General features: G+C 50.5%; 1 protein-coding gene across 1 annotated transcript; it reads left to right on the plus strand.

Moving 5' to 3' along the window:
* Positions 1 to 758: 758 nt before the first annotated feature.
* On the plus strand, positions 759 to 12,904 carry LOC128275532 (probable ubiquitin carboxyl-terminal hydrolase FAF). Its single transcript, XM_053014074.1, has 17 exons — positions 759 to 895; positions 965 to 1,134; positions 1,220 to 5,538; positions 5,599 to 6,417; positions 6,487 to 6,915; positions 6,989 to 7,125; positions 7,194 to 7,509; positions 7,592 to 7,745; positions 7,818 to 7,965; positions 8,033 to 8,395; positions 8,507 to 8,630; positions 10,237 to 10,355; positions 10,585 to 10,936; positions 11,005 to 11,279; positions 11,361 to 11,590; positions 11,678 to 12,030; positions 12,107 to 12,904. Exons 1-17 carry the CDS (start codon positions 759 to 761, stop codon positions 12,791 to 12,793), a joined length of 9,132 nt encoding a protein of 3,043 aa, XP_052870034.1. The 3' UTR covers positions 12,794 to 12,904.
* Positions 12,905 to 13,185: the final 281 nt, after the last annotated feature.

Raw genomic sequence — 13,185 nt, forward strand, 5'->3', positions numbered from 1 at the left:
TGGGCTAAGCATATTGTGTGTTCTATCGATTTTTCGGTCATATCGGCTTACGATATACACGCAACATTTGAGTGTTAATCATCTGTTCGTGGCTGCGTGGCGCGTGCCGTGATCTGTGTGTTCCTTGGCAAAATAGTGGCAAGTGATCTCGAGATAGCGATCTTTGACGGTACTTGAAAACGCAAATCGTTTTCCTTATCTTGGCCAACTATTTTCTTTGAAAATGAACGAAAATGACGCGCGCCTGAAAGGTGCGGTACGATTGTGCAAAAAAAAACTCATTGACGACACGATTGAAATTAAAAATAGTGCTGGTAGTAAAAGAACTTTACCAGTGAAATAACCTTCCGATGGAATGTATATTTTTGGAAATTGCACAATCATTTTGCACAAATTCCGCGCTCGTAATCGGCAAATGTAATTAGTTTGGTGTAAAACATGTACAGGCGCGAAGAATTTTACGAAGGGTGTTACATACACACCTATGACGGGGGCCTGCTTTGATTTATTAAAATAACGATGAATGATGCTGTACACTCTACATTGCCTACTGCATGATTTACATAAGCTGAAGCTATTTGAAGCTTCGGTTCATCGTCTTTTTTCTTCATATTTTCTCGGTAGGCCAAGGGCTACCAAGGACAAAACAGCAGAGCAGAGTAACAAAAAACAGCAGCATTGTAACCTCTCTGACCGAAGTGCAAACCGACTCTTAGAAGGGTCGTAACGGATTCACGGCTTCGTTCTGTTACACGACTATGACATTCGACACCGTGAATCAATCTGTGGATCGGGCCAATGGGAAAGCAATGGAGCAGGATGTCGAAACAGCGGCAAGAGTGAACGAACCCCAGAACAGCAACAGCAACAACGCCACAGAACAGAATGAAAATGCGTAGGTATTCGGGGTGTAAAGAAGTGGCATCGGAGAAGTGCGCTGATCAATCTGTTTTCACATCTGCAGACACAATAGTAACAATGGCAACATGAAAGCAACACTGCTCAGCAGCTTCCCGGTGGAAAAGCTTGCTTCGTTGAATGCAAAAATTTCCAACTCCCGCTGGGTGGTGCCCGTGCTACCGTCCCAGGAGTTGGACTGTCTGCTCGATGCAGCGATCCAGTTATCGATTGCCGGTAAGTCAAGTCACGGGAGCCATCCTCGACATGCCGATCCTCGGTGCTGATCGATCCCTTTTCTTCTGGTTTCGATTCGGTTTAGGTCTCGATGGGGACAGCGAACCGTGCGTGCGGTTCTACCAGAATGAGCTGGCCACCTCCTTCATCAACATCCTCACGGACGAGGCGGTCATGTCGTGGAAGAACAACATACACGTGTGCATCTTTAAATCGTGCTGCAAATTCCTGCGTCTCGCGTCACTGCACATCGAGCGTGATAATCAGCCACTGCTGGAGCTGTTGGCGATCGTGTTCGATCCGGAGAACAAGTTCCACGTGCACAACATTGCACGGCAACCGGAAAATCTGACGGTGGTCGCATCGCCCGCACAGCCCTCGTTGGTCAACAACACGTTGGTGAATCCGGTTACCACTTCTTCGTCGTCGTCATCGTCGTCTTCTTCCTCGTCCTCGTCACTGCCCGATAGCAGTGATAACAGCAGTGCTACTGGCGTGACCACCGCCAGTAGTACCAGCGCACCGGTGCCGCCGGTCGCTGCCGGCGGCGGCAAGCAGCAGCAGCAGGAAGAGGTGATGGTTTGCTTTGCGAAACTGCCCGCGGGTGAAACGAAAAGTCCGCGCGGATGGCTTCTGAACTTTATCAATCAATTCGGAGTTCACGGTGGGTTCGACAATCTGCTCAAACGCCTCACGGTGGCCATCGAGCAGCAGCAGCTGGTGCCTCAACCACAACGACACACAACCGAGTCGGCGGATAGCGGAGGTGATGCGGAGCGGAGTGGCCGAATGTCGTTGCAACTGCTGTACGCTCTGTTGCGCCCTTTCGGGCTGTGCGCCGAGTATCTGGCCTCGGAGACGATCGAACGGTTCCTGCTGCCCGGTTGTCGGTTCGTGCTGAGCGTACTGGAGGGGCTGACGGACGTGGAACTGAAGCGGGAGGTGGTGTTTGAGGGTAAAAACGATTTCATCACGGGCATCGTGAAGTTTGCCCGTGCCCTGTTGAGCCGCATCCCCGGCCAGGAGAGCCTGCTGAATGAGCTGGAAATGGCGCGGCTGAAGATCATATTGCGCGTGCTGCAGATATCGAGCTTCAACGGCAAGATGAATGCCCTGAACGAGATAAACCGCGTGCTAAGCTACGTTTCGATCTACCCGCACCGCGGGCTGATCGCCGAAGAGGAAGGCGGCGATCTGCTCAGTGCCAGCCGGATGGCGCAATGGATACGCACCAATCGGGTGCTGGCGATCGTGCTGAAGGACTCGCTGCACCAGTCGCAGTACGTGGAGAAGCTGGAGAAAATCTTGCGCTTTCTGATCAAAGAGAAGGCACTCACGTTCGACGATCTGGACGCGGTGTGGAGCGCGCAGGAGGGCAAGCACGAAGCGATCGCCAAGAACGTGCACGATCTGCTGGCCAAACTGGCGTGGGATTTCAGTGCCGACCAGCTGGATCATTTGTTCCGGTGCTTCCAGACAAGCATGCAGCGGTCCGGGAACCGGAAGCAGCGTGAACGGCTGCTGGAGCTAAACCGCCGGCTGGCGGAGGACGACAAGAACGGTATGATGGCGCAGAAGGTGCTGAACATGTTCTGGAACCTGGCACACAGCCCGGACACGCCGCTCGAAGTGCTTGAGCAGGCCCTTCAGTCGCACGTAAAAATTCTTGACTACAGCTGCTCGCAGGAACGTGACGCGCAGAAGGGCATTTGGCTGGTGAAGTGCGTGGAAGAGTTGCAAGGCCGTGACGAATGGGTTCTGCCGGCGTTGCGGTTGATCCGAGACATTTGCTCACTGTACGATACGACGCCAAATCACACGCCGCGTATGCATCACACCATGAACCGGCAGAAGATCATCGATCAGCTGCAGAACGAACACAAGCTGGTCATTCTGGTGACGAACAGCCTGACGGGGTACATGACGCGTGTCCGCGAGCTGGTCGCCGCCGATCCTGCACTGAAACCGGCCAAGCTTCGGCTGGATGGCCGGTACGCGCATCCGCAGCAGTTGCAGGAACGGTTGGACTTTTTGAAGTTTCTCCTCAAGGACGGCCACCTGTGGTTGTGCGCGGATCAGGCAAAGCAGATCTGGAATGCACTGGCCGTGCACGCGGCTTTCGTCAGTGATCGCGAGGAATGTTTCCGGTGGTTTAGCAAGCTGATGGGCGAAAACCCCGATCTGGATCCGGGCATCAATCGGGACTTTTTTGAAAACAATCTCCTAAAACTTGACCCCGTGCTGCTGACCGAGGGGGGTGTCAAGTGTTTCGAGCGTTTCTTCCGTGCCGTCAACACGCGGGAAGATCGGTTGATGCCTATGGCCAAAGTTCACGCACACGCACACCATCACCAACACCAGCGGGGTTCGTCCTGCGGGTTCGGCGAAGAGCTTATCGGCAAGGATTATCTGTGGCGCGTGATTACCAACGCACCGGAGCAGATCGCAAACCGGTCGATTGGTATATTGAACGAAATGGTCACTGCCGTCGGACCACGAACGACCGTGAGCGATTTGCAGGATTATCACGAAACCTTCATCGAGGAATGCTGCGAGAAGCTACGCGCCACCCATCAGAGCATCGAGCTGCTTGCCCAGTTCTCTGCCGTGGAACAGGCACCGGTGGAAGAACACGGCCAGGGTGACATCGAGCGCAAGAAAATGGCCCTTGCGGAGCAGATGTGTCGCATCGTACGAACGCTGTACGAGTACGTTCGCGAGTGCGACCGAAAGTTCGTGAGCGATCGGTACGATCTGCCGCTCGGTCAGTTCGTTCGCGGACGACACATCGAGCTGCTGATAAAGTTCCAAACACCCGGGCGCCAGCTGGACGACGTGGAGGTGCTTAGCCACAGCAACGAAACGATGCACTCGCTGAAGCGCAATCTGTTGCGCCGCATAAAGGCACTGAAGGCGAACGAAATTCGCGTCGATCTGTACGACAACGTGACCGGCGAGCTGGTGGTGGTGCCCGACGAGCAGCAAACGTTGGCGTTCTATGGCATACGGGACAAAATGTCACTCAGTGCGAAGCTAACACCCATTACCTCCGGTTTGATGACCACCGGATCGCCGGATAGTTCGAGCGAGAGCAGTTCCGGCTCACCGCCCCGGAACTATGTCGATGCGGTGAAGCAACAGCAACTCGGTCATCCCGGATTGGTTCCGCAGCAGCATCCAACGGTGCACCCGCAGCTGCATCCGAACTATGCCGGACCACAGCAGCAGCAGCAGCCAGGAACGTTGCAGCCACAGCAAGGACAAGCCTTCCATTCGCACCTATTCTTGCATCCGGCCTCGGAACCGGAAGATATGCTACCGGGTGTTCTGATCGCTCAAAAGCCACAGTATATCGACTTTTTCCTCAAGCTGTACCAGCTGGCGAGCGAGCTGAAGGACGGTGGCCGTGTGCTGGACAGTGTCCGCTTGCTGCTTCATCTTTTGCCGCTGGACCGCCAAACGATGGCCACCCTGTACGAGCTGCTGGCTACGGTGAAACGGCAAGAGGCGAAAGAGGGACCACTGCACAAGGATCTGACGCGCCCAGAGCGTGTGGTTGTTCTGGGTTCTGCCACCGTTGAGGCACCCCTGGAGGGCACTCCTTCCGCTGGTACGTCTCCGATGAAGGAAGCTTTCGGGGCACTCTTCATCAGTCCGCCACCGGCGCGAATCCTGTACAATCTGGAAGTGCTGGAAGCGATGCTGCTACCTGCCACGGTCGTCCCGCCGCCGGCCGTCGATGACGGAGTGCCATTTGGTGGAGAATTCGCTCTAGAAAAGTACGTGGGCAACCACGGAGAGGTTGGTGGCAGTGCCACCGGCGCAGGAACTGCTGTCCCGAACGCCAACTCGACTGGTAGCGACGGAACCACGACCGGAACCGGAACCCCCGGGCCGGGAGTGGATGCCGCAAAGTTGATGGCTTTGCTGGAGTTTCAGTACGCTTGGATCGGGAGTGGCGTGGCGTACGAGGTGGTGGGACTACTGACGGAACCGGCGTTTCTCAGCCTGGGCGGCACCGATAGTCACACAAAGCGTGCCATCTTCCGGTGTGTGGTGCGGTTGGTGCGATTTTTGCTGTACACGCTCGGCTATTTGCGCAACATCCAGACGTTCTATTTGCTGCGACGCTTCAAAGGGCTGCACGGTGCGCTGTGGGGCGGCGAGCAGACTCTGAAGGCGTTTGCAAAGCGGCTCTCCACCTACATCTGGGAGGCGGTCGATGGACCGGACGGTAGCGGGTACGCGTTGTTCGATGAAATGTTCTACAACGAGTGGCGGTATCCGGAGGTTGAGAGCATGAAAAGCATCATGGAAGTGGCGTTACGTGCCGCCAACGGTTGGTGTGCGACGAGCGACGCCGATCCGTGGAATGTTCAGATTCCGAAGGTGCGAGGGTCGGAAGTGAAGACGGAAGCCCTACCCGGCGAAATGGAACCGGCGACGACGACGGCGACGGAAAAGAGCGTCGTTGATCCGTCGGGGCCCTGTTCGGCGGAGGCAGGCACTAATTGTAAGATAAGTGGCGAAGGCGTAGAGGCAGCGGTAGTACCAGCTCCGGAAGGGCAAGAAACGGGCGAAGGAAGCAAACGACGGAACAGCAATAGTAGCGTCGGAAGCTGCAGCAGCAATAGTAGCGGCGGTAGCAGCACCAATAGCAGCGAGAGCAGCAGTGCCGTGATGAACAAGCCGGGCAGCAATGGAGTGACACCGTTGCAGCAGCCAGCCCCTGTGGCCGCTGTAATCGAATCGTCCCCGGTCAGCTACGAGGTGTGTCAGATGGCGCTGGAGGTGTTGGCGCTTGCGTTCACCCTCAACGACAGTGCGATGGTGAAGCTTGTGGCCGAAACCAATCTGTGGGACAGCTTTTTGCTGTCCCTCTTGGTGGTGAACCCGTGCGCTAGGATTCGCTCGATCGCCCACGAACAGCTGCTGACCATGTTGACCGATGGCGATCACATTGTGTTGAGCGAAAAGACGATCGCCAAGATGCGCACCATCTGGGAACAGTTGGATCATAACGCGGAAACGAATGCCGATTTCCTGCAGCTGTTTGCGAAGCTGGTGCAGTACAACAGCCGCCATCCGATGTTTCCGATCGTCAGCAACAGTTCGCTGCTGCACGACGAGATCAAGTGGCTGTACTGGGTGAAGGGCAATGTGGCCAAGCACGGGAAAACCTTCGTGCACGAGGACATCCTGGAGGGGCACCTCTGTTTGACGCGAGCCCTCGTCTACACGGAGGAACAGCGAAGGAGACCGCTGCTAGTGCCACTACTGAAGGTAAGACTGTCCCGGGTTTTCGTGAACCTCGATGAGCAGATTTAACGATCGCCGGTCTTTCGGTTACAGGATCTGCTGCAGGAGTTTGTGTTTAAGGCGTCATTTCAGTACATCGATTTCCGGCGCCAAAAGATCATCAACTTCACCGAAACGCCGCCCGTGTGTCGCAATCCCAAAACGATTTCGGCGGCCCTGGAGCTCCTGGTGGAGCTGTCGCATGGGTCGATCGAATTTACGCGCATCGTGGCCGAGAAACTGAACGATATGTTTTTTGGCGATATCGAGCCCGTGCGAGAATGGGAATATCTTCCTCCGGATGCTCCTCGGGCGGCGCACGGATTCTGCGGGCTAAAGAATGCCGGTGCTACGTGCTACATGAATTCGGTCCTCCAACAGCTGTACATGGTACCGGCTCTGCGCAACGGACTGGTGATCGTGCACAATGCGGTTACGAATGAGAATGAAGATTTCAACGAAGAGCAAGATGGACAGTCGATGGTAAGATGCACTACGCTGGATGCCGTTAAACGTTGGTGTAACATACCTTCGTGGTTTGGTATTCTTTTTCCAGGCCGTTGCACACAAAGAGGATGACGGAGGCAAAAACTATCATATTGGAATTCTGAAGTATGTGATGGTGATTTTTGGCTATCTTGGTCATAGCGCATTGCAGTATTACGTACCTAGAGGATTATGGAAACATTTCAAGTGAGCACCGAATGGCAGTCCGTAACCGGCCGACATGGTTGCATGACTTTTGTGTCCGTTCGTTCTAGGTTGCAAGGAGAACCAGTAAATCTGCGCGAGCAGCAGGACGCGGTCGAGTTTTTTATGTCACTTTTTGAAAGCATAGACGAGGGTCTGAAAGCGCTGAACTGCAAGCAACTGATGGCGGCCACGCTTGGTGGGTGCTTTAGCGATCAGAAAATCTGTCAAGACTGTCCGCACCGGTACAGCAAAGATGAACCGTTTAGTGTACTTAGTGTTGATATTAGAAATCATAGCTCGCTAACGGACTCGCTAGAACAGTACGTTCGGGGCGAGATACTGGAAGGTGCCGATGCGTACCACTGTGATAAATGTGATAAAAAGGTACGTAACTGTGAATTAGTATTCTCTAAACGCTTCCACTCGTTCTCTCAATACTCGAATAATTTCCATTCTCGTAATTCAGGTCGTAACAGTAAAGCGGCTGTGCGTAAGCAAACTGCCGCCCGTATTAGCAATACAGTTGAAGCGGTTCGAATATGATTATGAACGGGTGTGTGCTATCAAATATAACGATTACTTCGAGTTCCCGCGTGTACTCGACATGGAACCGTACACAGGTGAGTTCGACCCCCGACCGAAGTCGTCATAGCCACAATCGGAGTAACGATCGTTCTTCTTGCGCTTCCCAGTATCTGGTTTAGCTAAGCTGGAAGGTGAGGTGATCAACGTTGAACCAAAGCAAGAAGATCAAGGTTCCACCCGGTACCATTTGACGGGCATTGTTGTGCATAGCGGACAAGCATCAGGGGGCCACTACTATAGCTACATTCTGCACAAGTAAGGGAGGCGCGCGGGTCATGGGGCGCAGAGGTGCTCACGATTTTTTTTTCTGTGTCTTGTGCAGGGATTATGCCAGTGGAAAGAAAAGGTGGTACAAATTTGACGACGGTGAGGTAACGGAATGCAAGATGGACGACGACGAGGAGATGAAAGCGCAGTGTTTCGGTGGTGATTACATGGGCGAGGTATACGACAACAATCTGAAGCGCATGCAGTACCGACGGCAGAAGCGCTGGTGGAATGCGTACATGTTGTTCTACACGCGAAACGATGTCTATTACGCTAAACCGCCAAAGAATGCGTTTTGGTGGCGCAAGCCCCCGGCATTTTCCTGGTTGCAGCAGAGCCCGATTGTGGAATCGCTTTCCTATGCGCAGAGCGAGCACTACTGCTTTGACATGGCAGTAGGCATTGAACGCAGTGTTCGGTAAGTTCGGAAAAGCAAAGTACAGCCTAGCTCTTAGTATGCCAAGTACGCGGAAGCGGCGTAAGTTGCTCTACTAATGATTTGTACACATTTCTCGTCCACATCATCCAGGAGCCAAAACTTGCGATTTCTTCACTCGAGAATGCTGTTTTCGGCTGAATTTTTCACCTTCATGAAAAAGCTCACCGAGTTCCCCGACACAACGAGAAGAACGCTTCCCAATTGGTTGCCGAAGGTAAGTTGATTCTGTTCGGCAACATTAAAGCCCTAAACATATACAGTGGATGGCGAAAAGAAGTTAAGTTTCCGAACACCAAATATTTTAGGCAAAACGAGGATGAAAAATTTGCTTTAGTCAATCAAAAATGAATCAAAAACATTAAATAAGATGTGTAAATGTTAGTTTTAGTGTATTTAGGGATGATTGATACAAGAGAAAAACTTTAGCCAAACATATTTAGAACAAGCTAAATTTCTCTTCGGCGAAAACAAGTTTAGTATCCGCAATACATAATATTCCGGCCAAACAGTGTAGCCAAACACCCTGGTTTTGTTATGTGGCCTTTTCTACAATCCTCAGGTATTTTTTTGGTACAGATTGTGTTGATTAACTTGGAAAATTCTGTTAAATTGAGTGGGATCTTAAAGTACACTCCAAAGTTCATGAATAACCACATGTTTTCAGTGGTTGGCCGCTCTGGACAAAGATGTTAATACCTTAAAACTTTGATATTATCATACTGCATGACTACTTCTGGCTTGTGGATTGCCGCACTATACTGTGGAGCGGGGAAATCTTCACCTATAAGACTTGTTCCTTCTTGAATGATTTTTCTTTCGTCGATTTTTGACCAGTTTTCGAGTCACCATGACCAGGAAGGGTCACTAACTTGTATGTTTCATGTAAATAATGCATCCCTCGAACATAATGCTGTTGTAATTTGTTTCCTAATAATGATTCATGTCCCTTATAGCAGAAAATTTCAACTCGTTATAATGAGAGGTGAATCATACCAAAGATTCATCACTCCAAAACAGCTTTTCTCACAATAAAGGAGGTTTCAAAGCATGCAGATAGTAAAATACCGTTCTTTTTTGTATTGGCCATGGTTAGGTGCGGAATTTTGTTGAAAACAAGGCCAAATTTGTCAACATGTATAGCCTACGTCGAATGATATGTACGGAAGGAAGTTGGATACCTTCTGTTTTTCGTTTTTGGCCAATATTTTAGGCGGATTGTAAATGGTTTGTGGAAGAGATATTCAGTATACGTTTATTAACTCGTTTTGGTGTTGATTGCTTGCGGCCACAAACTTTAATATGATGAACACGACCTTCATTTTCATACAGCTTGATTATTGCTGCCGATTGCTTGCTCGCTTTTGTCGAAAATTCGTGCAAAATCCCTATCATTGTTACCACTAATACTCAAATTAATAACTAATTTACGTTATTAATTGGTTAACTTGGGATATTTAAAGGGTTCTAGCAAAACGAAGGAAATTGTGGTGAAAAACTGAAAACTTCAAGCTTCCAACTTAAACGAAGGTTGTTTTTGCCGTGCTCAAATTGACCTATGCCCACAAATGGCCGCACCAGTCTACTAGATTACATCTGAATGTCGTTTTATCGTCCAAGTTTTGGTTTTAGAACCTAAATCTAATATTCAACGTCTCAAAAGAGCCATTCAAATAGAAGATGTACTCACATTTTCACATATTATTCAAGTGTTCAGGAGCTAAACTTCTTTTCGCCATCCACTGTATATACGTTTAATAAATATAAACGATCTTAGTCACACCTTAAGTATACATATTTTTGTTGCAAATTTTATTTTTTAGTTGACGAAGGACAACAAGTGGGACGAAATATGCTTACTCAAAGTGCAGCTAGCATCGCAGTTTCTCTTTCACTCCGGCTTCAAAACGAAGAAGACTATTCGGGGACAAGTGATGGATTGGTGAGTGAGACATTGGGCATTTAATGTTTTTCTTCGATTTATTCCGTTTTGATAATTTTGTTTGGTGCTAAATGTATGATAATAAGCATTCTTCTCTTTAGTGTTCAATTAATGTCTCGGCACCTCTCATTTCATTCGTTTTACTTGTCTATGGTTTGCCCTACTCATAATGTAATTCGACTGACCATTCCCGCTTAATCCATTTCGTTTCGTCGCCATTTTCGAATAGGTACGAAATATTTCGCGATCACCTGGAAGAAACGGCTGTTATAAGACAGTGGTTCGCACGGAACGTTCTGCTCGATCCTCCAAGCCGACTGTGCGAGTATCTGTTGGCTGCTCCACTTCCCGATATACGTTCCTGTTTCGCCAAGTTGATTGTCTCGTTCTGTCATTATTCGGCCAAGGATGAGCCGCTGCCCGACTTTGAAGGTTCTAATCTTTGCGAGCAGGTGCTAATCGCCGTGCTTGCCTTGCTGAAATCGGACGTGCCGGAGCACGGCAAGCATTTACCGCACTATTTCAGCCTATTTTCAATGTATGCCGGCCTGGGCTATCGCGAAAAGTGCCAGCTAATCAAGGTGCGGACGAAACGGAGGCGAGCACACAGGGACATCAATATTGAACAACTTCTGTTTCCGTTTTGCAGCTGAACGTCCCCGTGCTGTTTATGCGGATAGCGATGGACGATGGAACCGGTCCGACAATAAAGTATCAGTATCCGGATCTGAGTAAACTGCACCACGTCGTGTCGTTGCTGGTACGCTCGATGGACATTTCGTCACGATGCCGCAGTGCAATTAATGGATCGCCACCACTACCAAACAAGTACGGCGAGCACCGGTTCGTGGAGGAAGGAGCCAGGAAATGTACGTTGATTCCCATGCCGGAAGAGTGTATTGATTACCTGTATAATCGAACTGGGTAAGAACCTCTTTTTTTTGTTGTTTTCACAAACAAAGCTCGTCGCTTTAGAACGATTTTAACGATGTACGGCCCTTTTAGTTACGTGAAACGATTGCTGGAAGATGTGCATATTGGCGAGGAAAGCTTCAAGCTGCTGCAGTACAGCTGCTGGGAGAATCCCCATTTTTCTGGCATCATACTAATGGAGCTGCTGTACCAGTGCGATTACGTGTACTGGCACGACATGAAACACTACACCGATCTGCTGCTGCACATTCTGCTGATCGAAGACTCGTGGCAGGGACATCGAATCATGAACGCTTTGTTGGGTAGGTAACAGAGTCTTACCAGAGTACGTTGTTGCGTGCTGTAATCAAAACATTTCATTTCCCGCCGTTTGTCCCGACCACCATTAGGTGTCGACCATGACAGGGACGGGTTGTTGGAGATTATAAGGCGCAGCAAGCTGAACTACCAGAAACGTGCCTACCAGTGCATCAAATGCATGGTGCATCTGTTTACGAAAAGCTCAGTAGCACTCAACAAGCTACATACGTGCGCCCCGCTAGCCAAACAGTGGACGCTGGCCATCGAGTGGTTGCAGGAGGAGCTGGAAAAGCATCGCACGACCGGCAACAGTCAGTACAACTACAATTCCTGGTCACCGCCCGCCCAAAGTAACGAGAATACCAATGGCTTTTTGCTGGAAAAATCACAGTCCGTTCGGGATATTCTGCAGATGGCGTTTGATTTGTGTCCGGAACCAGAGGTATGCTCTTGGAATGTTTGTTGATGTTTTCAGAGAATATCTACCTTCATTCTGCGCTGTTCTTTTTTTACCCCAGGTCCATGAGTCAGAAGCGTCTGCGGAACAGCAACCTGCCGCGACAACGGGCCCGGATGGGAATGATTTCAACCCTCTGGGTGATCGGGGTGAACCATCGTCTGCGGTAGAAATCGAGGCCTCACAAAAACAACCTTCTTCCTCTTCGGTGTCCTCCCTGGCACCATTGGTTGCAGTAGTTTCCACCGTTGGCGCTGATCCTGCCTCCTCTTCTATGCCGCGAACCGTCGTGAAAAGCGCTCGTGATAGGTTCGCACCGAACCCCTCCGTGACGCGGAGGTTCTTAACGGAGAGCGATACCAGGTATCGTCAAGACGTTGATAATCAAAATGGACCGTCGAGTGGCGTTGTGAGTGGAACTGGCGGAGAGAAACTGACCGGTTCAGGCATAAAGCAACTCACTGCGGTGATGTCCAGTATTGATATTAACACTGATGGAAGCACACCCGAGAACAGAGAAGGAATCAAGGCACCGCCGTTGGTCGCGGCAAATACCTCATCATCATTAGCGACAGTAGCGACGGGGTCAGTGGCACCGGCAGCCTCTGAACCTTCGCCGTCATCCTCCTCTTCGTCGCCGGCGAACTCCTCTTCGTCTTCGTCAGTCTCAGCGACGTCGACGACACTGGCGAAGAAAGACCGTCCGGGTCCGGGTGGTACCGGCGATGGACAGTCGTGCGCCAGTTAACAGGAGCAGAAAAGCTACATTTGAAGCACTCGTCGGGAACCCCCCTTGCACGGGTGGTGCAGAAAACCGGTCGCCGCTGGCTAGAGCATGATGCGAGTTGATAACGATATTGGCAGTAGATAATGGGAATTTTCAGTTCAGTAGATGAGGGGCACGTAAAAGGCACCGGGCAACGTTGTGGATTTGAGCGACACCGACATCTAGCAAGGAAAAAAAGAAGGGAACTGACTTTCTCTGTAGTTAGTAGTTTTTGTCTTTTTGTGCTTGCTATTAATCGAAAGGAGACGGGGACCGTCTGGCAGGAATGTAATTTGTATCTGTTATATTATAACTAGAAAAAAAACAAACAAATTATGGAAAAAATATAAAACTATACCCACTGCAGCTGCTGC

This window comes from Anopheles cruzii, chromosome 3, assembly GCF_943734635.1.
Source record: "Anopheles cruzii chromosome 3, idAnoCruzAS_RS32_06, whole genome shotgun sequence".
NCBI lineage: Eukaryota > Metazoa > Arthropoda > Insecta > Diptera > Culicidae > Anopheles > Anopheles cruzii.